The sequence below is a fragment of the Aptenodytes forsteri genome, unplaced genomic scaffold, assembly GCF_000699145.1.
Source record: "Aptenodytes forsteri isolate BGI_AS27 unplaced genomic scaffold, ASM69914v1 Scaffold93, whole genome shotgun sequence".
Lineage (NCBI taxonomy): Eukaryota > Metazoa > Chordata > Aves > Sphenisciformes > Spheniscidae > Aptenodytes > Aptenodytes forsteri.
In genome coordinates, this window is record NW_008794665.1 from 6,815,725 (window position 1) to 6,839,394 (window position 23,670).

General features: G+C 35.8%; 1 protein-coding gene across 1 annotated transcript in view; it reads left to right on the plus strand.

Annotated features, from left to right (window-relative positions):
- Positions 1 to 23,670, plus strand: part of GSTCD (glutathione S-transferase C-terminal domain containing) — a 79,354-nt gene that overhangs the window by 4,640 nt on the left and 51,044 nt on the right. Inside the window, exons 2-5 of the mRNA XM_009273566.2 lie at positions 375 to 806; positions 2,462 to 2,923; positions 8,715 to 8,969; positions 9,671 to 9,764. Coding sequence (XP_009271841.1) covers positions 396 to 806; positions 2,462 to 2,923; positions 8,715 to 8,969; positions 9,671 to 9,764 — 1,222 coding nt within the window. The 5' untranslated portion in view covers positions 375 to 395. The remainder of the gene's footprint in view (positions 1 to 374; positions 807 to 2,461; positions 2,924 to 8,714; positions 8,970 to 9,670; positions 9,765 to 23,670) is intronic.

Here is a 23,670-nt window from a genome sequence, read left to right on the forward strand (position 1 = left end):
TGTGGGAGATTATTGATTAAAAAAAAAAAAAAGCCTTGCTATAAAATGTTTACAAACTAAAAAATTTAAAAGGAAATATTTTCTTTTGGTTTTGTATGTTTTGTTTAATGTCAGAAATATGCTAAAATGTAAAAAAATGTTTACACAGATCATTTCCCTGTCTGATTTCTATGTGAAGAGACAGCATATATTGTGAAACCATTCTTTCTCTCAAGAAGGGCCTGCAGTCCACTTATTCAGGCAGGATGTCTTTAATAGTGTCTTATGTTAAAATCAGTTTTAGCAGATAGTGGAAGGACCACTGTTTCAAACCCTCTTTTTTGTTCTAAATTCTGTATTCTTTTATGAATGTTGTGTTCTGATTTCTATTTCAGGAACTTCAGCTCAGGAGGAAGATGAAAGATAGTGTTGCTGAAGAACATTTATATTTGGGTTTTTCTCATCAGTACAGAGATAGTATTTTTCCTCTTCATACATCTATTTCACTGTTTTTGCTATCCTACTGTGACTGCAAATTATTCAAAATTTTCTTAGTGCCGACTGGTGAAAATGTGGATGATCAGTTTGTGACAAAAAACCTCCTTGGTGATCTTGAGGTCCATTTAATCTCCAGATGTCAGCTCCCAGTGGTTGTGCAGAGCTGCTGTTTACCTGCTGTTGTCGTGAAAGATGGCAAGTTCTGCCGAGCTGGGCTTTCTGTTGTCTTAAGGCATATAATACAGAAAACATATGAGGCAGATCCATCTAAAAAGGATGTTTTGGAACTCTTAGGCTTTAAGAAGACCTGCTTAAAAGCCTGTGCTGAAGTGAGTGCATCTCTTTCTCTTAGATACATTAATAGGGTTTTTTAATAACAATTAAATACTCTGAAATGGAGTCTTAATATTGATGTAAACTAAGTTCTTTTAGTAAGAAACTTAGTTTGCTTAGAAAATGAAATTTCCTCAATGGAGAAGTATCTGTATTTTGGCATAAAGACGAAAAATAATTCTTTTTAAAGATACTACTTTTTAGCAGCACAAAAAGAACCTTAAGATTCAAAAAAATGGGTCAGATCTTTGTTTCATGTCTAGCAGTATAGTGTCAATGAGTTATAAAGTGCAGCTCTTCCAGTTTGAAGTAAACTAAGAAATACCTATTATTGTTAAGTTTGATTTCAAGAGCACCATATACTGTTAGCCTTCATCACTGCCAAGGCGCGCTGCTGGCTTATGTTTAGCTTATGCTCACCAGGATGTCCAGGGTCTTTTCAGCAGAGCTGCTACCTGGCCAGGTAGTCAGTCCCTAGCCTGTACCATTACAGGGGTTTAGTCCATCCTACAGCCCGTTCTCTAGCCTGTGGAGGCCCCTGTGAGTGGCAGCCCTTTCTTGGAGTTTATTGACTGCTCCGCTCGACTCAGTGTCATCCTTGATGTGAGTGTATTCCATCTCCCCCTCCAAGTCATTGGTAAAGATAATTAAATAGGATAGGCCTCAGCATAGACCCCTAAAGAGCTCCACTTCTAACTGACCTTCAGGTAGAGTGTGAACCATGAACCACTACTACTTTTTGAGTTGGTATTTCAGCCCATTTATCACATAGCAGTTTACTCATCTGGCAGTTCATCCGTCTAGACTTGCCTTCCTCACTCCTCTCAGGAGGTTGAACTCCACTATTTCATGATCGCTACATCCATGGTTGCCAGTGATTACTGTGCCTCCAACTCAGTTCATCCCTGCTGGTGAGTAGCTGATCTGGGGAAGCACATCCTTGTGTTAATGCATCTAGCACTAGCACAAAGAAATTGTCCCTGACATCCTCCAGAAACCTCTGGTTCTAATCTCTTCTTGGAACTGCTGGGAAACTTGATTTCCATTTGCATGGCTGCAAAGTGAGTAAACTGAATAAGAAAACAGTTTAAAAGTTTTACAACCTTTAAGTACAGATAATAAGAAATAGAGGACAAGGATGAGAACATGAAAAAAATAAGTGATTTTTTTTTTTAAGGTGTTGTTTGGTTAGACTAAAGTTTTTTGATGTTGCATGCTAAAAAGCACTAATAATATAATGCATTTCTGAAAAATAATTGTGCTCAAAATCTGTTTGGTGTAATCTTCTGGTTTTATTACCAGCACTTAGTAGAGATGATAAATAAATAAATATAAATTGATCACAGCTTTGCTTCTCGTGAGTTACGCAGCCACCCTAATCTTATGCCAATAATAAGGAATAAAAATATGCTATACTGGATATATTAATTAATATATCTGTTAATTCTGTTATATATAAGAATTAGTTTCCTAATTCTGCTATTGCAAAAGTAATACAAAATACCTGAGCTTCTAAGATTATCAAAGAACGTATTAAAAGCTGGAGTTACCACCTTTGGCTGGAATTTCTTTGCTTAAAGTGTATGAAAAGGTACCCTGGATTTTGTTTCTCTTTCTGTAGAGACATTAATTGCATAAATTTATCTGACAGGTTAGCCAGTGGACCAGACTCTGTGAGATCAGCATACCGCTGGCTGTTGAAGGATTTTTGACGGCATCTCCTGAGCACTGTCAGACTATTCCTCCTGACATTTTACAGCTTGAAAGGAAGCTTGGAGAACCTGTCCGAGTACATAATGATGACAAAATTCGAAGGCAAAAACTTCAACAACAGAAGGCAGGTGCCAAGGATGCAGTGCCTGTACTTGGTAAAGAAGCAACAGAGGAAGGAAAACCAGTGGAAATGCATGAACATCCACTCCCAAGTTTGGAACTGAGCATAGCTTTCTCCAAGCTACTTGTCCAGGAAGTATCAGATGCAGTCAACAGGGAGGCCCCTCGCATCAGGAGAACAAAAACCTCTGACCTCCCGCTTTTGGACCACGTTTTTGCAGAAGGGTTGTATTTTACCTTGGCAGATATAGTGCTTCTGCCATGCATCCATCAGTTCTTGGTAAGATAACAAATTCTGCAAATATTAAGTACTGTATTTGTATTTTTTTTTAGGAACTGGAAAGTTGTAAAATGTGTTAATTTAAAATATATTGTGGCGTTTGCAATGTGAACTTAACCTGAAACAGAAGATTTGTCTTTGTTTTTGTACAAACAAAAAACAGGGATTGGTGAGATCACCAAAACTACTTTTAAATACATAGCATAGCAATACTTAGTAAACACTGTTAACTGTTAAAATATTACGCTGAAATATTTTGGCACCAAGTTGCCCAAAAAATTCCTTCATGAAAATACTTAAAATGGACACTTAAAGTACGTTCTAATATGCATAAAGCAAAAGTAGGTAACGGTGAACCTATTTTCTTGCTTGAATTTAGTGTACTAGATTTACGACCATGACTCAATGGATATTTACTAAAATGAGACCATTTTACCTGTGAGGAATTTTTTGAGATTTGGAATTTTGATTCCATCATAAATTGCAAATTTTAAAAGGAGGGAGGGTTGAGAATTGTGTAATAATTTTAAAATACTATAAGAGATGTCCACCATGAGAGATTTAAAATGGACACGTAAAGTACATTGTAATATGCATAGAAAAAAAGTAAGTAAGCATGTACCTATTTTAATTTTGGTTTCAGTGTACTGGGGGGCAAGGCAAAATGAATTCCTACCCAGTTTGTTATACTTTTACTACATGGATATTATATGAATTGGAATTCTTTTCAGCAAATACTTGAAACTTCATGTAACTTTATCTCGACATGGACATATATGCCTAAAAGAAAACAAATACCTTCTAGGAAAGTAAGAATGCCTTTTAGGGAGGCAGTGAATGGAGAGAGATTCAGGGACTACGGTAGCTTTTCAGAGGTGTAAATCCTTGACTTTCCTTACACATTCTAGAGCTGAAGAGGTACTCCTGTATTGACTAGGGGAAGACTTCCAAAAGCTCATTTGTTTATGCTACTGGTATGTAAATTCTTGAGATTCTCTTGAGAATTTTTTTTTTTGTGTACAAATATTTCATTTTAAAATACGGTGCGCTATGACTTCTGATTTGCTTATTTCTCCTCGTATACAAATATTTCATTTTAAAATACGGTGCACTATGACTTCTGATTTGCTTATTTCTCCTCCTAATAGGTTAGTTATTCTTCACCTCTGCTGTTGTTTTCTTCTAGTTCCTAGGAATGACTTCTTTGTTTGGGAGGAAACATTCCTGTGTAGCCAACCCAGCTTTAGTCTCTCTCAAATGGGTGCATTTTATCAAGCCCTCCCACAAAATAAGCCAGTTTCATTGCACATCTGTAGATAAAGATGAGTGTCTAGGACAGCATAGTACCTACATATCAGCACAGCTTTTATTCTTCTGTGCAGTTTTGTTTTTACAAAACTTAGTCTGTATTCTTTAAGCGAGGACTGACCACTGTGACCCTGCTCAGAAATGAGGTGGTGTGTCTAGGAAGCCAGCTTCTTTGGGAAGTGCTTGAGCCCCTGAAACTTCAGTAATCTGTAGTTTTGTCATTCATAGTATTGTTGCTACTAAACTGTTTTCCACAGTTTGTGGAAGGTCCTTTGTTTACTGCAGTGAAAGTTCCTTGCAGAAGGTTACGTTGCTAGAAGCTCTTGGAGTGAAGCTTATAACTGAAAAGTTATGATTCTCCTTGCAGTCTTATGAGATTGGCTGCTTAATCTTTTTTTTCCTAATAGAATCTTGTGTTACCTGTATGGTCCAATAACATACTGATATAGAAAGCCCACACTTTCCTTTAGGGGAGTTGTATGTTTTCCTATCAGATTGTGTAAGTATTTTGGAAAGGCCAAGAGTGTGGTCTATTCAAAGATGCCTTTGTCCCTCTTCTCCTTTGCAGTCAACCTAGCACGTTCCCAATACTGGACAAACACCAGTGGGCTGCTTTCAATTGTCTTCATCCTTGTCTTTTTCCTTCACATCCAGAGGTTTTCACAGCACAATGAGAAAAAACAGCAGTGCATGCTAGCAAAGTAATATTGACACTGTATACTGGGTATATGCAAAATTTCATTCTGAGTATAGGACTATTTAATGTCGTGATGTGTTTAGAGATCTCAAAAGGTCTCCCAGTCTGTATATGGAGGAATTTGGAACCTTCAAAGAGTTTCACCAAGATAAAACAGGAAAAGCGCTGACACAGCTGGCAGTCAGGGCACCACACGGAATGTGGAAAACTAGGGAATAAATCTTTGCTCCCCGACATGGAATGTCGCTGTAGAAACACTGCTGCAAGTGGCAAAGCTGATTTTAGAAGTTCCTGCAGTCCAGGATGCAGTTTGCCAGGATATTGGTTGTGTCAACTTGGCTGTGATTTGAATTGGTAAAATATTCATGCCTCTGTACCTTAAGATCAGTGATCTGTTAAAAGCTTATCTTGCCCCTCTTGTAGGGAGAGCCTTAGTCACTTGGTTATTGAATCTTTTGTGGTGGATCTCTCACTTTGTACAAAGTTTATCTGGGCCTGAGAAGGAGATTCCTTGTGTGTGTGCTGGTTGTCTTTTTTTATAGCTCTTACCTAGTAAGTGCCAGTGTCTTACAATGTTGTACATTGTAAGTACGTTGTACAAATATCTTTACATCTGGATTAGGAAAATATATCAAAATATGTTTTGAGCCTAATAAAGCCATGCAATTTGATTTTTATTTACTTTTTTTTAACCCCGCCCCAACCCCCTTTTTCTCCTTCTACCCTTTTCTCACCTTTGGAAAGAGGTAGGGCTTAGTAGTGCAAGTGACTTGAGCTCAGCTTCAAAACCAATTTTACAGTGGGAAAAATTTTTGTGGCAAGACTCTGTGAGAGTCGTGCTTAACACAATCTGTGTACTTAGTTTTATGAGGATGTATACACAGAAAAGAATTAAGGAAACAACAACTGTGTCTTTATTTCCCATGACAATAAAATGATACAACGAGGTTGCCTACTACCAGTATTCCTGCAGTTACTCTATGAGATTGATAGCTAAGCTGGTGTCTGTTGCCAGGAAGAGCTCTGAGTGAAGTTGGTGTTTGCATTTTGATTTTGCAAGTTGTTTTGCCAAATTTGCCTTATGGTGTTGGAAAACAAATGGAATTCCTGGAGAAGATGCTGTCAGTCAGATTCAGAGAAACAATCTCTAAAATCAAGATAATTACTAACGAACATTAATATGTGACAAATGTCCAATTTACAACTTCTTTAAGGAAGATCATAATCCTCAGTGGATTTCTGTATGATGAGAGCAATATGGGAGTCCAGAAGTAGGTTAATATGGCTACCTTTGAATTAAAATGATGAGTTATTTTACGGAAATTGTTATTAATTCATCTCTGCTTTGTTTTTGTTTTGCAAATCACATAATTGGGGATTAACAGCAACTTCTGTATGGATGATACTAAATGAAAGTACTACGATGAAATGCTTTCCTACTATTTTAAAGACTTTAATGTATTTCAGTTGTCTTTATTTTTCCAAGGCCTTTTTAAATAAGAAGAGCATAACTTTTTACAGTAATATTTGATTTACTGGTGCTAGGCATGAGAAGATTTGTGGATCAGATGCTTTAATTGATTTCAGCAATCCAGTTGAAATTGTTCTGTAGATGTACCATGAGCAGCTGAGAATGCTGTATTTATTTGCTTTTCATGTGTGACCCTTGAGCCCTGGTGGTCTGCAGCTTACGAACGATATATTGTATAATACATTTTTGTTAGCTCGCACCAAGGATTGTCCTAAAAAACTGACTTTCAGTTTCATTTTTATGTAAATTATAAGAGCTCTGAGATAATGTTGCTTTATTTCTGTTCTCTGGTGAATGATCAGTTTTCTAAGCAATTACACCCTGATTCCTACAGTTATCATCCAAATTTAATAACTTGCATCTGAAAGCTTCTTGCAGGCAGTGGGTTGAAACTGCTCTTGTTGATGGAAGTGCCAGAGTTTAATTCTGTATTAAAATGTTATTTATCACTTACATAACTGGACTTCCTGGATTGTGTTTAAAAAAAAATCATTATAGTTGCACTTCCACTTTGCTTTAGGGTGTGAATAATAATGAAGTCTTCAGTGGGTACGTGTCTGGAAAGTATCATACAATAAATATGAGGAGACCTGACTAGCTGATTGTAATTGTAATTACCAAAAGTAAGATAATGAAGCTGAAGAGTTGTTTTTCATTACCTCATTTCATTTCTGTTATCTTTCTGAGGTTAGCTTTGTTATGCTTTCTATTAGTTGTAACTGTTTAAAATTAATAGAAGAATAACAAAAGCTCTGTTCTCCGTCTGGGAGAAACCACTATTCACTTTTAAAAATACAATTTAGAACACTTGTTATCAAGTGTAACAGTGCCTCTTAGAATTGCTTTCCAAAATACTTATTCCTTAACTGAATTCATGTGTTTCTGCCTGTGTTACTATTAGGATATTGAATTAGATACTAAAAATTACACAGTTCATCCTCCTTTTGCTCTTTTAGCTATTACTAATTACTTGTGATTACCCTAAGAACATTATAAACACAGAGTGCAAGAAAGCTGCTTGAAATTTTGTGTTATGTCAAGTGTTCTTTACCAACTCCTATTTCCACACTGAGGACAGATATGTGGAGGAGCACTGGTTTTTGCATGGCCTTCTCTGCCTTTTCCTATAATCTTGATTTTTAATTTTCTGCTTAAAGCAGGCAGAGCATCACAGAATAGTTGAGGCTGGAATAGTTGAGGTTGGAGGGCGCCTCTGGAGATCATCTTATCTAACCCCCCCTGCTCAGTTGCCCAGGATCGTGTCCAGTCAGGTTTTGAGTGTCTCTAAGGATGGAGACTTCACAACCTCTCCTGTAAGAGGATGATCTTCACTGTTCTAAAACATTTGGGAACCTGAACAAAAATTACTTCAGTTCACCAAATGCATCCTTCTTAAAATTAGCTGGTCTTCATGTAAAAATGTGATTTGGGTATCTTTTTTGTAATATGTGCATTGTATTCTTACTTAAGAATTTTTTTTTTTACACTTAAAATTCTAATTTCTATTGAAGGCAACTTCATCTCACCATCATATATACTTAATTCAGAAAAGCAATATACTAGTTACTATTTTTGTATAAAAATACGAAGTTAAGATGGTAAAAAAGTTTGAGTAAATATATGATTTGAAAAAAAAAGTTTTGAATTCGGTGCTAGTAAAAAAAAAGTCACAGATGTAGTGCAAAGACTTCAATAAAGACCAGGGACAATGTATGCCTGTGCCTGTTTTGCTGTTACCACATAGTCAAAGGTATTTCAGACTTGCAGTTGCCAGCAAAACAACTGTCAGTGGATGAGCTTTTAAGGGCTGCAGGGTACCTGTGGGAAGGAAGAACATTCAGGTACCATAATGTCTTGCTTAGAGTTCAGTATTCATTGCAAATTACTGTTGTGGGTTTTTTGTTTTTGTGATTACCAACCAAAATGAATCATTCCCTTGTTAGGAAATAGCAGATAAGTAAGAATATTATTTAAATTGTGTTCTCCTGTTACTGACTGAAATTAGGATTAAAATTGGTCATGTAAACCTTTTCATCCTACTAAGTAAATGGGAATTGCAGATAAAGTCTAAATGGTCTACTGGCAATTCCACCTGCTGGCCTGAGCTCTTAACTAGCTAGCTTTTTGCATTAGCATCATGCTATGAGTAAGCACGCTTGGCATAGAGCCGAGCTCACTTCTGCAGTTCTTGCCTTCTTGTGGCTTGTAGGAAAACATTTACAGTAGCAAGTAACATTTCCATTTTATTTTTCTAGGTTTCGAGCAAAAAACAAGGCAAAAATCTGGTAAATTTGCCTCTGATATCCAATTGGTATCAAAGAGTTCAAAAAGTACCTGGAGTAAAGAAAGCTGCTGGCAAATGCAATATGGAGCTTCTCCAGTTTCCAGAGTTGATGTCTGCTCCAGAGGAAGAGCTACAAGATCTATCTTCAGTTCCTCATGAATTGGAAGAGGAAAATGAAGACAGTCATTTTATAGGTGGTCCAAGGCCAACTATGACTAAGTTAATGGTAATTTAAGCTTTTTAATGAGTTAATTTTAACAGCAATATTCTGCTCCATTTGGAATAGGTGAAATTTATTAGAATTGCAGAAGCGAAGTCTGACGGCCTTGAACGGTTTAATACATTTTGCCCGTCTTTTGTCTGATATGCATTGACTTAGAAGTGATTTTACTTTTTTGTTCTGCTATGATACTTGATCAATGGAGGAATTGAGCAAAGATGGGACTGCTGGAAGCCCTATCAATAATTCTGAATAATCAAAGTAACTTTTTGTTTGAATTGCAATGTTGTATTCCTCTTTTAAAGATAGTAGTATAAAGGATGGCAAAAACCGTTGCTTTTATGTTTGGCTTCATTATTCTATCGTTTCTGTTGGTTTTTTTGCTATTTGATTAGAGCTTTGAACATCTGGGAACCCTAATGAGTTTTGTTAAAGAAAACTCTCCATCATGTTCCAGAGCTCTCAATATTTTTTGCATAGAGGCTGACAGCATTTCCTAAAGAAAATTAACAGGGCTTTCTTGTGAAAATGAGAGAAATACGTAATTTGAATCCCATATAATGTAGAGTCAGCTGCCTGTTTAGTTTCAGTTAGCCTGAAAGTGTTGCATGGTTTGATCTGACACCATTAAATTCAGTGGGAATTTTGCTACCAACTTCAGTGGGTAAAGGATCAGGGTCTTATTTTTTTTCTGCCCTTTCACATAGGAAAATGGTATTGAAGCAAAGTTTTCTCCTCATCCATGCCCCAACTGGACCCTCGACTGGACCAATCTACCGTCTGCAGTCAGTCCTGGAGAAGGTAAGGGTTTTCATGTATGTGTGTATGTATTTAACAGTGCCTTCTTCTGGTGAAGCTACTTAACTGTTTCATAGGAAAATATGACACTTTTCAATGTATTTCAGAGCTCTCTAAAACAGGTAAGCAGTTTTAAATCTGTTTTAAAATTCAGCCTGTTTGGGACACGTGGTGAGATGACTTCCCTCAGGTCATCAACAGCTGATGACCAAACTGGGAATAAAAGTTTGATCTTGATTCCTGAACCCTCACTGTTTCCCACTTTTCTGAACTTTTCTTCATATCTAGAACAGTAAATTCTGACTACATGATGTTAATATAATTGACATGAACGTTGTATGTGGACTGTGTCTCCCAAAGCAGCAGCAGATGATTTTATTCTGATGAAAATAATACTCATTAGCAAAGTTTGGTAGCTACATATGAGTGAGTCTTCCCTTTTGTGGCAGTGTTCCCTGCCCTGTAGGGGTTGTTTGCTTTGCTGGGTTGCAGGGCAGTCTGTTGTCTAGTGGCTGTAGACAGAGAGAAAACTGATTTGTCACAATGTTTGTTGTTTTCGTTGATGTTGTGAATATTGAATACCTCTTCCACCACAGTAGAGTTTCATCTAAAAGGTCTTATACACACTGCCAGATAGCAAGAAGTTAGTGGATGGTAGAAAAAAATATTTGTGTTCTTTTGTGTAAATAAGATAACTTAGATACTGGAGTCAGTCTAGCCTCAGTGGCATAGAACTTCTGATTTAAAGAATACAGAAATATACATGCAACATATAGATGCTCTTCAATGACCAATATGTGAAATTCCTCACAGAATATGTTAGGAATCACTGAAGAGCTATAGGCATTTACACAAAATACTTTCTTCTTTTTTTTTAATATCTAACTGTGTGAATACAAGCATGTATTCCCATCTACGATATACAGGCTATAAAAAGAAGATCAAATTTGAAGTTGGTTTCCTCTGTTTTGGGTCTGTGTGTAGTTCACAAAGCCATGACAAAACCCTCATGTGTACTATAAGTAGTTTTGTAGTTTTATATATAGTATCCATCCTTCTAACATGAACTGTTTTCCCCTGGTTTTGTCGTGAGAGAACTCTTTACTGGGAAGTTGCACACCCAGCTTTAATTATTGACCCTTTCTTACCTTTAGCATGGAAGAAAAAAAACCTCGAAATTTGGATTTGCATCTGTCAACATTACATCATGCTTCTTCAGACTTTATGTGGATGTTTTGGATATACTTCTTATGTTAAAATAGCTTTGTAGGCTGACTGCTGAAATGCTCAGGGAGGATTATATATGTTAAATTTCTGTGACAAGTTCCAGTATTTTGTTGGAAGTGAATAAACAGTTTTGTTAATTTCCAATGCTCAGGTTTTTGGCTGTAAGTTTTAGTTCATACTTTTGTCAAGATACCTCTTTTCTTCTATTTGAAAGAAAATTTTGAAAAAGATGCGTAATGTACAAAAACACATAATGAATGTATATTTGAAAATTTTGTGCTGGAAGGAGTCTCTTGGACTTGGTTTGACTGGGAGAAAAATCAACTCCTGCTGCTTCCTGCCTGCATGTGTGCTTGCTCTCTCTTTTTTCACATTTGCTGAAATAGATACTAATGACATCAATATCTGAAATCGGTTTTCAGTTCAATTTTTGGGAAGATTTGCTAGCTCAACAAGCGCTGAGAGAGAGTAGTACTTTCTTACTGTTAAGTAAGCTTTCTTTCTAAAAAGAAAGAAGTAAGCTTTCTTTCTAAAGCTTAGAAAACAAGCTTTTTTCTAAGCTTGTTTTCCAAATCTGTGTTTAGAACAGAAATATGAAATACAGAAGCCAAAACCCCTCAGCACTTCGTTGCTTCTTCCAAATCACATAGTGTATAAAGACTTACCCCCAAGCACACAAACCAAGTCTGTCTGGCTAAATGCATCTCTTGATATTGAAAAAATAATTTGTGCAAAATCCCCCCTAAAAATGTAGTATTTCTAAGTTATATTAGGGGCGAATACTGGAAACTTGTATGCCATTAAAATATTTAATGAAATACTTATTTGCAATATTTGCAATAAATACTTCAGTCAGCAGTCGACACAACCCAGAGGTCCTAACCAAGCTCAGTGCTTGGTTGTGTTGAGCTTTCCATAGAAGTAAAGGTAGATATGGTTGTAAATATGTACAGACAGTAAAAGAAGAGGGTGGCAGGTCAGAATATAAAAGTATAGGTGGTCACAATGTGAGAGTGAAGGAAAATGAGATACTTGCATCAGCAGTACAGGGAAGTAATCACATGATATATGTCAGCATAGAAAATGTTTTCATTTTTTCCCTGACAAGGTGGTGGCTGAAATTTTGGGAAGAGGGGCTTGTTGAAATGAGAATGCTGAATGAAAATAGTGTGCTACTGCTGATTAAATGAGGGGTCTGGGAAAGAGGAGGCTATATTTAATTAGATTTGTGACCAACAAAGAAATGGGGCATCTTTTCTGTGGTTTCACAGTTCCTATTAGGGAGCAGTAGAAAGAATTTTTTATCCTTTTTGGAACTTTAGTCAACCCTGGAATCTTTGCTTGTGTTTCTGGTGCTGTGTGTGTGTGAAACGGTTCCTTGTCTTCAGGTTAATTTCTTATTAGCTGCAAAGGCTGTGTGGATATCAAGATCAGTTTGGTTATGATTAGAGGTGCTTCCTTCAGGCTCACCCAACGCACATTAAGGAGAGGGGGAAAGTGTGTGCATGTGGGGGTGGGGAGTGATAACCCTTGTCGTTGCTTTATTACTCTGATGATATATGGGGATGTAAGTCTTTGGTACTGTCGTTTTTTCATCAAGCATTGTGTTCACTGTGAAACAAAAATAGAGAGAAAGGTTATGTTTTTTAACAGAAATCTATTTTTTTCTTTAAAACAGCTTTTTATTTATTTAAGATTTTTACCCAACGGTGAAATTCAAGAATGAGAAATAACTGCCGCACAGTCTCACAAACCCTTACTTCTTCTCTCATAAGTTGAAATACTTGTTAAGCAGGAAGTATTTAAAAGAAGCAAAGTGCTTTCTGAAATAACCAGCTAGACTGACAGAATGTGCATGTGATGGTATTTACTTACAAAGGTGGTGGTTAGCTGTGAACAAATTTATGCTGTTCTTTCCAAAGTGTGAAACTGCTCACAGAATGAACGTAGCAAGTAGTAAACTACATTCTGTAGGCTTGTTAGTAATGCCCTGTTCCTCATAAAAATATTTTTTCTTAAATAAAGGAATTGTAGTAGGTTAGAAAAGAGCTCCTCTAGCTGAAATATGACTTACTGTTGAGTGAATGTGGATAGACCACTATAATAAAAACTAGGAGTGTATGCACAGTAGGAGATAGAGGATTCAATTACAGAATCTGTGAAGAGTTTGAGGTGGAGGAAGTTAGTTTAAAAAACGTAGGCAAATAAATCTAGATGAAAATAAATGAATGCATTTTACAAGTGCAGCTTGCTCTTACTAATTAATGGAAGACGTAGCCCTTTAACTTTGTAGTAGGTCCTATTCATAGGGCCAATTTTTTCTAAACAAGTGCGTTTTAATGGATTGTGTATAAACACAACTCCCAATGAAGCATGTCAAGTAGTTTATATACTTCGTTATTCCTAGTAAGAAATTGATTGATTCCTAGTATTGAATTTATTTGGACAAGTGTTCGACTTGAGGAGGTGAAATTTTCCATGTATGAATTTAAAAAAGCCAACACGGAAAAAGAAAAGGCCTTTCGCATCTTCTGTGCCCAGCGTACAGGTGTAAGAAAGGGTGTTAAGCCCTTGCAGTTAATCCCTTGCAAGGCAATGCATACCTGCCTGGCTGAAGTGCAGAATGACTCTGATCAAGTTTGTTTGATTTATGCTTGTTTTGTGATCAGTAGCAAGTTGATGGCCAAATTTAATGACTATATAAAACTCACAGAAAGGTTAGCCTGAATAAAATGATACCCTGATTGATACTTTCCCCTTGTTTGCATTCAAGTTGTCAGACTTTTGAGAAAGTTGCTAGATTTTTAGAATGCTTAGCTTTTAAAACAAGGCAAAATTTGGAAAGCGCAACATTTACTATTCAGGGATAAGGCTGTCCCTTAAATGGTTGTTGAGAAGAGATTTGTTATTTTCATTTATAAGCCATAATATTTAAAAGGTTGCCTTTATGTTGTTGTCTTTTCCTAAATAATTTATGTCAGCTGAGAATTTGATCTTCAGTGCTTTTTTTTTTTGAGTTTTTTTTGTGTTTCACTGAAAAAAAAAAAGTTCTTGATGGTATATGTCTGCAGAGGAATTGTTTGTCACAATGTCTTATACCCTTTAAAAACACATCATTGAAACCCCAAGGCAGTGAAACTTGCTTCCCTCTAGAAGTAGGATCTTTGTGTTCCACAATTGTTGCATAGAGCTAACGCTCACGTTTTCTTTGTGCCATTAATTATTTGCAAACCAGGTTTTGTTTTCAACCTACTGTCCAACATAACATAGGGTTACTGTAATAGATATCTTCTTCTGGCAGAAAGAAAAATGAATTACAGATATTTGGCTGACACTTTGTTGCACTGGAATTGTTAAAGTATCTAATGAAGGCAAGAGTGTTTTCCTTCATTGGCAAAAATGAATCTGCTAAATAAAAATTCACTGGGATGTGGACCTCAAAAATGTTTTTATAGTTGGACAACCATTGATCTTGGAGATCCCCTTTATGTATATTATTTCAAAGCAATTTGGTTTGTTCTCTGGGGTCAGCTCTCAAGGACTGAGTTCATTCATCGTAAGTAATTTGCAAATACTGAGTACGGTGTCAGTAATTTGCTACTCTGCATACTCTCTCTCCATACCTACTCTCCTTTCCTTCTCTGTCCACAAACACTGATTTTTATAGAACATTTTATAAGAAACTTGCATTAGGCTTTGAGAAAGTATTTGTAAATAAAGTATGCAGAGGAATTTATTTCAGTAGTTTTGCTTCCTCATCTGCTTTCTGAGACATCAATTTAAGTTTTTTTCCATTTACAAATTAACAATACAAATATAGTCTGGCTTAGGAGCTGCAGTTCCTTCATCAAATGACAAATTAGCACAATCCAAACAAGTTTCCTCATGATGCCTGTTCATCAGGTTTGACTAATGTCACTGTTCAGAGTGATCTCTAGTCTTGATTTCCAGTGTGCATAACTTATGAATTAAGGCATCAGCTAATTTGTCTACAGTTGAGATAAAACCTCTGGTCTTTCTTTGAAGACTAAATATAAAAGTAGTTGTGATGCTATTTTTAAAATTCATTTACCTGTTTACTAGGATGTTTTTTGTAAAATGACTTCTCAGGTCCCCAAACTCTCCCCAGCTCCTCCTACCCCCTTACCTCGCCCAATAACTCTATTATCTTTTATTTGGACAATCTTTTAGCTGAAATACTAATCTAGAAACAAATGTAGTAACAAATGCCTTTGTACTCTGTTTCTTGAGATCAGTAACACTCTTTAAAATCATCAGTTCATACATTTTTAAAGCTAGATAGACAATATGGTCTTCTATACCTGCCTCCTGCCTGATTCTGACTATAAGCTAAATTCGTAATTGCTTGTATCAAGCAGAATGATTCATAGAATAATAGTAATGCTTAAAAGATACCTGGTTGAAGAAAGAGTTGTGCATTCACAGTATAATTTTATTTCTCCAGAACGGAGATTAAACTGTAAATTAGATATTCTAAAGTGAAAGAATAAGTTATGAAGGACAGCAGTTTTTAAAAAGAGCTTCTGTTAAACATATCGGGTGGACCAACAAGAATAAAACAATGTTTACAATTTTAGTTTAGAAACATCTTCAAAACTTAAGAACCTTTAAATAACACAGGCTAGAACAATAACAATAACACAGAACATAGTGTTATAGTGCTGTGGAATTAACTGATGTTTTGATTAAGCAGTCTTAGTGGTGCACCAGACAACAATCCTGGAGGATCAGTGTTAGCTTCAGCTTCCATAACTGATATTAAATAAAAGATACTTTAATGTAGCGTGGCCTCTCAATAGGGAAGATACAGAGACTTCTTCACTTGGCAGGAGAAAATTTTGAAAAATTTTCAGCCCCCGTGTATCATATACAAAATTAGCTTTAATGAAAGGAAGGAGGAGACATCAATGAGCTATGATGAGATTCTTGATTTGATCCATCAACCATTGAAAAGCCTGGCTTCCGACTGAGTTCCCTGTATTTTGGATATAATGTTGTTTTCTTGGGTTTTACCCTTATACCAAATGACTATCAACCATTCTCTAACTTCACGTGGTTAGAGATTACTGATGTTTTAATGGTTGTTGCATTTTTATTTTTCTTTTTTTACAACAATGAAGGAAAACAGCATTAAATGATGTCATAATCTTTTAACCAATTTAAAAGTTTGTGACTTTGGGTCCATATTAAAATTGTTTGTAATTGCTAACAGAACTGACTAACATAATAACTGTGGAATAAATGCTTTATTAGATGCAGGGTTATTTGATTTGAAATTGTTGTCGAGATGGATTCAATATATCCAAGTTGCTTCTAGGATTACTTTGTGAAGATAAGTCACAGTTATTTTATTTTGTTCTGCTTTTTGTATTGGTATTACCTTTGGAATATTTTAAGACTTGAGAGATGCTTTCTGCGATGAGAATACATGATGTTTAAAAATAAAGGTGTTTTAGGGAATCTGATATTTTATTAAAATTTTTGCTAATCAAGACATGCATATTATGTGTTTTACTTTAAATGTTAAAAGCAACAGTGTTTCTAAAATGAGATCCAGGCGGTCATTTATTCTATAAAACAAAAAGAGTTAAAAGAAACACTTTAAAGTTCTCTATTTCCCTTCCAAGCCTGTCAGAACTTTTTGAAAGACTTTGAAGATTTTTTTTTTTTAATAGTTTTGTAGCCTATTTCAGTATCTCAAGCATCCTGAAGCAGGAACTCATCCTTCTTCTTCAACTGATTTTTCCATATCAGACAGCTCTTTGCCTGCAAGCCACATGGGTAACAATGCAAGGGAAAGTCAACTGAAGCTGCTTCTCATTAACCTCTCCTTAAAGTTATAGTTTTGCTGCACTCATTTAAATAAGTTTAAACCACATTTATGATTGTATTGTATTTTGCAATTCAAGATCTGGAAAACCTGCGATGGCAATGGAGCCAGGTTGCCTCATATTCTTAATAAATACTTGAGAAGTAAATAGTTTTCAGTAACAAAGAGAAAGGGAAATGCTCATGGCTTGAATATAGGCAACGTTGGTATTTGAGGTGATAAGTGTAAGAAAATGGAAGCATATTACTGCAATTTCACTCTTCTTTTATGTGGCTTATCTTAAAAAGAGGATTCTTGCAAAACTTCAGATTTCATATGCGACTTCTTTTGGATCTGTTGACTGTTCTGGGATATAGAATTGCATAGATGGCCTGAGGACAATTTTGATGGGAGTTTGAACACAATTACTAATTTTTAGACAAAAAATTCTTCATGTGTAGCTGGAAATAATAAATTACGCATGTCTTCAAACCAGATAACTTGTCCATGGCAATATACACTGTTCCTACTATTACTGTGCTCTCCCTCCATTTTTCTTTTGTGATTGTCTTGGTTACCAAACTAAACAAGGGAAGGGAATGCATTAATTTTATATTTTAAGATGCGTATTTGGAGACAGGAGGCAAAGCTGCTATATGACTAAGTTAAATTAGTATGCAATAATGATTTTTAGGTACAATGTTTTACTGAAACAAATACTTTTTGAAAACATAGAAGGTTTGTATGCCTCATGAAAAAAATGCCATCTGCATTATGAGGGATACAAGTTCAGTACATTTCTGCTTGCTCGAAGTCTGTTGCATTTTTTTAAGTGATGTTTTAATCTAAACGACATGCTTAACAGCCTCTGAAATATTCAAAATCTGCAAAGAAAAAACAGCAAGTTGCTAGTGTATCTTATTGAAAATCATAGCAGAAAGAATAATAACAAGTTCTAACAGCTGCATTTTGATTCAGTTAGGACACATTCTCATTGGTGTTTGGCCTGTTCTGTAAGAAATTACTATGGTGAAGGTGATTGACGGACTTTCCATATGGCTGATAATCATACAGAAAAGTGTCACCTTTGTTTTAGTGCCTTGCTTTGTGGAATAAGTGTAAACCCTTAGAGAATTACTGAAGCCTTAGCCCTTCATATTGAATGTCCCCTATAACAGGAGCTCAGTTTTTGATGAAGGTTAATCCCTAGAGGCATGGTTTTACAATTCACAAGTCCTTATTAATTTTGAGTTAGTTAGGCTTCTGAGAGATTTGTTTTATAGAATACAGTATATAAAGTTCAGTGGAGGCTTTTTTTTTAGTCCCGTTGTGGTTTGTGTTTGTTTACTGAATGTATCTAAAGAATTAAAATTAAATGCTGCAATTTGCCAGTTGAAATGTTTTACGGATTTATGGTTTGGGAACTGAAGGCAATTCTTAATGATTTGTTTTTGTAAATTCACAGTAGTCTTAGTTCTGACAGTTAAATTAAAACATGTTCTGATTAATCAGAGTGAACTTTTGCAGAGTGTCTGCACTTGACAGTCACTGGCCTAAGCTGGTTATGTGTAGATAGAATTTGAGTGTGATCTGCCCTAGATAGAAAAAGTAGTTTTATTCATTAATCTGTGGGGGTTTTTTCCCTTTTGTCTCTAAAGTTCTCACACATATGGAAGGACATAAAACCCAAACACATTAACTCACAGATGACTAGCAGATTATTTTTTTTAAACAGGACTGTTAAATTAATTTTCCATGTCTTCCTCAGAAATCTTTAATGAATGTTAAATAGCCTGCTAAGTAACTCTGGCCTTTGTTTCATTTAAACTATTTGGTCTTTCTTCTCCTCCTGATACCACTGTAGTACAATTTACTTGTTTCTTTGCCCCTTTTATATTTCTGTGTTCCTTGTTCATGGGATAGCAGAGCCCTAAAGTTATATTATTTATCTTTTAAGCCAGAGGTTTAGAGAACAAGTTTCTGCTAGGTACTCCATAGCATGGAGGTGCAGGTCATTCTTTATGGAAGATTACTATTGAGGAAAGAAGGATTGATGATCCATTCTAGCAATTTTGGTTTGGGACAACATCCAGCAAAAATCCGGGACAGATGATTAATGTGATCCAAAAAGGCATTTTCTTCTAAACATGGCTTGAAATCATCAGCAGGGGTATTTTTGGGGAAGCCAGCGTATACAGAAATTTATCTCCTTTAATGGTCAGTAAGGTGTACTTAGAAGTGATGCTGTGGTACAAAGTGACACTTTGTAGAGAAGACAGTGATGACACATTTCTTGCTCCTTTTTGCCTGGAAACTACATCTGAGAAGGCATTTAACTGTTTGTTTTTTTTTTTTGAGTCTTGTTTATAGTGTTTCCATTTCATAATAACTGATCCCATATATACCATCCAGTCTGAATTACACAGATGCTGACCATTCGTGCACTGCTGGCCCTCAGAAAGTCCTCATGGCAGCTGGATAACTAGTTGTCAAAAAAATCTGCCTGTTTCAGAACTTCAGCAAAAATATAAACAGATAATTAGATGGAGGAATGCTGGCTTTTTTGTTCACGTTCCATTTATTTTCTCTTGCTTGCCTCTGAATAGGTCAAAATAGACTTTACATATGCCGCTATGAGAAAGAACTAAATGCCGATTTCAGGAGTTTTGCTCTTTGCACTAGTAGATGTGAACTTTCCTACAGAGTATGTACAGTGTTCAAACTTACAGCAAATTAATTTTTAAACCTTGTCCAGTTTTAAATCTGTATGTAGCTGATTTTCAGCATGCTTTTGTAATGATGTGCCTGTTTTTGGAATATGAATTCCTTTAAAAACCTTTGGATACCATCTAAAAGCTTGTAAAGAAATCCTATCCCGTTTCCACATAAGCAAGTGAAAAGACTGCTTTTACTTCATTGGGGCCAACATTTCCCTTTTTGAAAGATCTGTTTTAAATTTCTAAATATTTTAATCAAATATTGTAGTAATGAATTCTGTATGCATTAACATATTTGTATTAATTATAAAGATTTAGGAGGAGGGGGAGTTAATGCCTGCCTTTGTCTCCAAATATTCTGAATATGCTATTGGATAAAAAGTTAAATAGTTGATGACATTAGCCTTCATAATTTTTTTCCAGAATATACTAATATCTTAGTATTCCAGTTGCTGTACAATTTAAATTGATCTTTTGTAGCACCAGCATTGTCTTTAAAAGAGATATTTAATCTGCTTCAGTATTCTGGTATTTCTTGCTGTAAAATGTCTTCCCTGCTTATTTAAAGATTGTTCTGTAAGTTTTCTCTTTAGAGTTAAATCCCAACTCCATCGATGATAGGGTGTGACCACTGTATAGCTTGTGTCCTTTAGCTATTTCATGTGTCATCCATTTGCCATATCTGAGAGTATGGGGATTCATAATTCATATAGCTATGTAGTATAATCAACACAAGGATTTAAAGTTAGGTTTTTTCCCTTCTTTGCAGTATTTTTATAGGTCACTTACATTGTTGTTTTCTACACATTGTAACTGAGGGACAGCTGAGTTTTAAATTTATCAGCTCAACTGTTAAGTGAGCATGACTGATCTCTGTATTTCTGCTACAAAGCCTAAGCAGTCCTTTCCAGCAGAGGCATCAGGAGACCTTCGTTACCTCTGCAACAGCATTTTGGCTTTTTTACTTTCTTCAAAGTGTCATGTTGAGCTGTGCAATCTGTCTTTCAAGACAAAAGTGTGAACTGGTTGAGCGGAATCAGAGTTTTTCTTAGCTGTTTAGCCAGTGCTCTGGCGTGTGTGTGACTTTTGGAGCTTAAAATCTTCACAGGCCACAGGAGGGCAGCAAAATCTGTTTGGATAAGAAACCGTACCTGGATGGATGGAGCTATCCCCTGTGACCAAGGAGTCACCCAAGAGAAAGATACCTTTTATGTGGAAATTTTCAGCTCAATAACCTCTAATCCCAAAATTTGGGACCACCTGTTGGAAAAAGTGATATAAAACATTTTTTTTTTTCCTTCAAATTAGAGTTGATGTTTTAACAGTTGACATATTCATTGTGTTGGTGTAGGACCTAAAAGCAATAACTACAGTCTGTTGTGCTAGGTGTTGTATAAACACTTAAGAGTAACGCCGTCTGCCTTGAATGTTTTGCAGTCTAAGAAAAGAGATAGCAGCTGAACAGGGAGTGACAGAGGAGGAGAGTTGATCAGCTCAACTTCTGCTGGAGTTTTATATCCTTTGGGATAAAGGAGGATGCTGGGAAGATATTTGTAAGAGAATGAGGAGCTCAATGGAAATTTCTGGGAATTTTTTCCTGGCACATATGTAACAACATGAGAAGAATTGTGCAAGTGATTTAAAATTTTTTTTTTTAATTGATCAATGAATGCTGCCATAGTTCAAGGGCCAATATTTTGGTAATTGAAAAAGATGGTGGCATCAAAGGATAGGTTGTGGGTGGAATTCAGAGGAAAGGGAAAAATCTTGTTTGATATGATAGAAGAAAAAAGTTGGCAAATGAAAGGATGTAAAGAGGTGAATTTTAAGCAACTAACCAGGTTTGTTTTTTGTTTTTTTTTTTGTAGCAGCACTCTGAGCACATGAGAATATGTGACCCTCTTCATTAGGAGGGGAGGGCAGTAGTCAGAATGTGAAAGAGCTGTCTAGCCTATGCAAACGTTTGAAAATGTTCCCCAGAAACAAGTCAAAAAAGATTCTCTCTCTTAATTGAACCTCTCACAACTTCCCTTCCTGGTATAGTCTTGCTTCCAAAAAAGGAAATATAGGCACTGAGAAATTACACAGAAGTGAAGATCAGAAGATTAACTAAACATGAGAAGGAAGGTATAGTTTCTGCGCTTGGGCACAGAAAAGACTGCAGCCCAGAGAATGACTGAAACTGAGACTGTGTGTCTTCCTCCTCTTCCTTGGTAACAAAATACTGCAAACATATCGAAAGAATTTATATGTTGTTCTCACTCAAGTTTACTGACATTCACTCATATTTTGTTCTGGGAATAGGTTCTTTAAAAACATTATTTGTTATTGATTTGGGAGGGAAGGAGGAGAGGATTTGCTGGAAGCTGAAATATTTCATAGATGATTTACATATCTTTTTTGTAATGGTCTTTGGAGAACCCACTAGATTATTGGTGAAAAATGATTCAACCTGTGTTCTTAGTTTGCAGTTTCTTATTTTACTGGATTACTGAAACTCTATTCATCTCTCTTACTTAGTATTTAATATCCTTAAGGAGTTATTTCTAAGGCCTCTGGTTGTTTCCAGAGTTTGTGATTGCCCAGATTTTATATCAATTCATAAGTTAATATAATAAATAAAATGGAGGTTTATTTTGGCGTTATTAAACTAGACAGTTTCCTTCAGAAATGTAAGCAAACATGTTTTGAACAACCTTATTTTGCAGTGGCAGAGTTTTGTACATTGAGGGGGTGGGACTGCCTCATTGTAATGTAAAAAGCATATCACTGTTGAGGTACTGTCAACTTTTGTGCAGCATTAGTGAATTTCTGTAAGCTCTTTATTGACATTTTATAAGGAGTTTATGAATCACAACATATTTCATCAAGGCAATACAATAGGCTTGTGTGTATAAAACATACTTTGAAACGAATGTTTCTGCTAGAAACACAGGTGGTGGTTGTACTCTTAAAGGTAAGCATTGTACAGATGGCTGCATATACCTTCTTTTTCCATCCCCCAATCTTTATCTGTTGCAGATTTGAGGTACAGATTTTGTTTCCAATCCATAAATCATTTGTGACAATATATGAGATAAGGAGGTTTTTTTCTGTCTGTTGAAGTTACTTATGGTTTCCATCTGCACCTTCAGTGTTTTTAGATTTCCATGTTAAGAACCATGAATGTATTACTTGATTTGGATACAATTCCACATTGAATAAGGTCAGGAGTTTCATTTTAGCTCTTCCTGAAAGTGAGTTCTTAGGCCACAGTTGTGCATTTAAAGTTCTAATCAGCAATTTCAAGGAAGACAGTACTGCTATGTTTAAGAAAAAAACCACAAACCTAACAGTGTTTAAAAAAAAAAAAGTAAAAAAAAAAAAAGTAAAATTTTTTGTTATGAGTGATTCATAATCTGTTCTGAGTAGTCTGATACTTTCAATGCTTTTAATTAAACAAAGGAAAGGCCAGACTACTGTATGTTTGGTGTTTTAGTGAAGGTGGTATTAATTATTTTGTACTTAAAATGCATCTTTTCCAGATGGTCTGGAATAGCTTCTGAAAAGTTAATTTTTGGCGCATGTCTCATGTCAAATTTCTGGCACCTTACCATAGCAATATCAAAAGGAATTCATTCACATCCTTTAAAAACTTTTAAAGTATTGAAGAGCAAAGGCAAGTAGGAGATTCAGCTGTTCGTAGAATTATCTGGTAAGTGTAGAAGATTTGGAGAATAATCCCAATATTAAAATCAGTCAAATCTAATCTGAAGCAATAAAATTTGTCCCCTGTTGTCGTGGAACATTAATCTAAAAATCCAGAGGTAACAGAGAGAGAGATGACGCTCTTATTTCAGTTTGTGCCAGGAGGTTACTTTAAAACTTTTGCAGATCTGTCACAGAGTTGTTGGTCTTTGTGTTGATGTTTAAATCACTTGTGTAAGTATTGTGAGTAGACCAGTTGAGATGGTACTCGTTTAGTTGTTCCATCAGCACACTCTACCTGGACTTTTCTAATGTGTCTGATTGGTGAAGTGCTCTTAAATCTGCTTAAATGTTTTTGAATATCCCATTTGCAGATCTTTCCTGTGCTCTTGCATTTTTAGTGACAAGAAATAAGAAACAAAACAACATCCCCCCACCCCCAAAGACT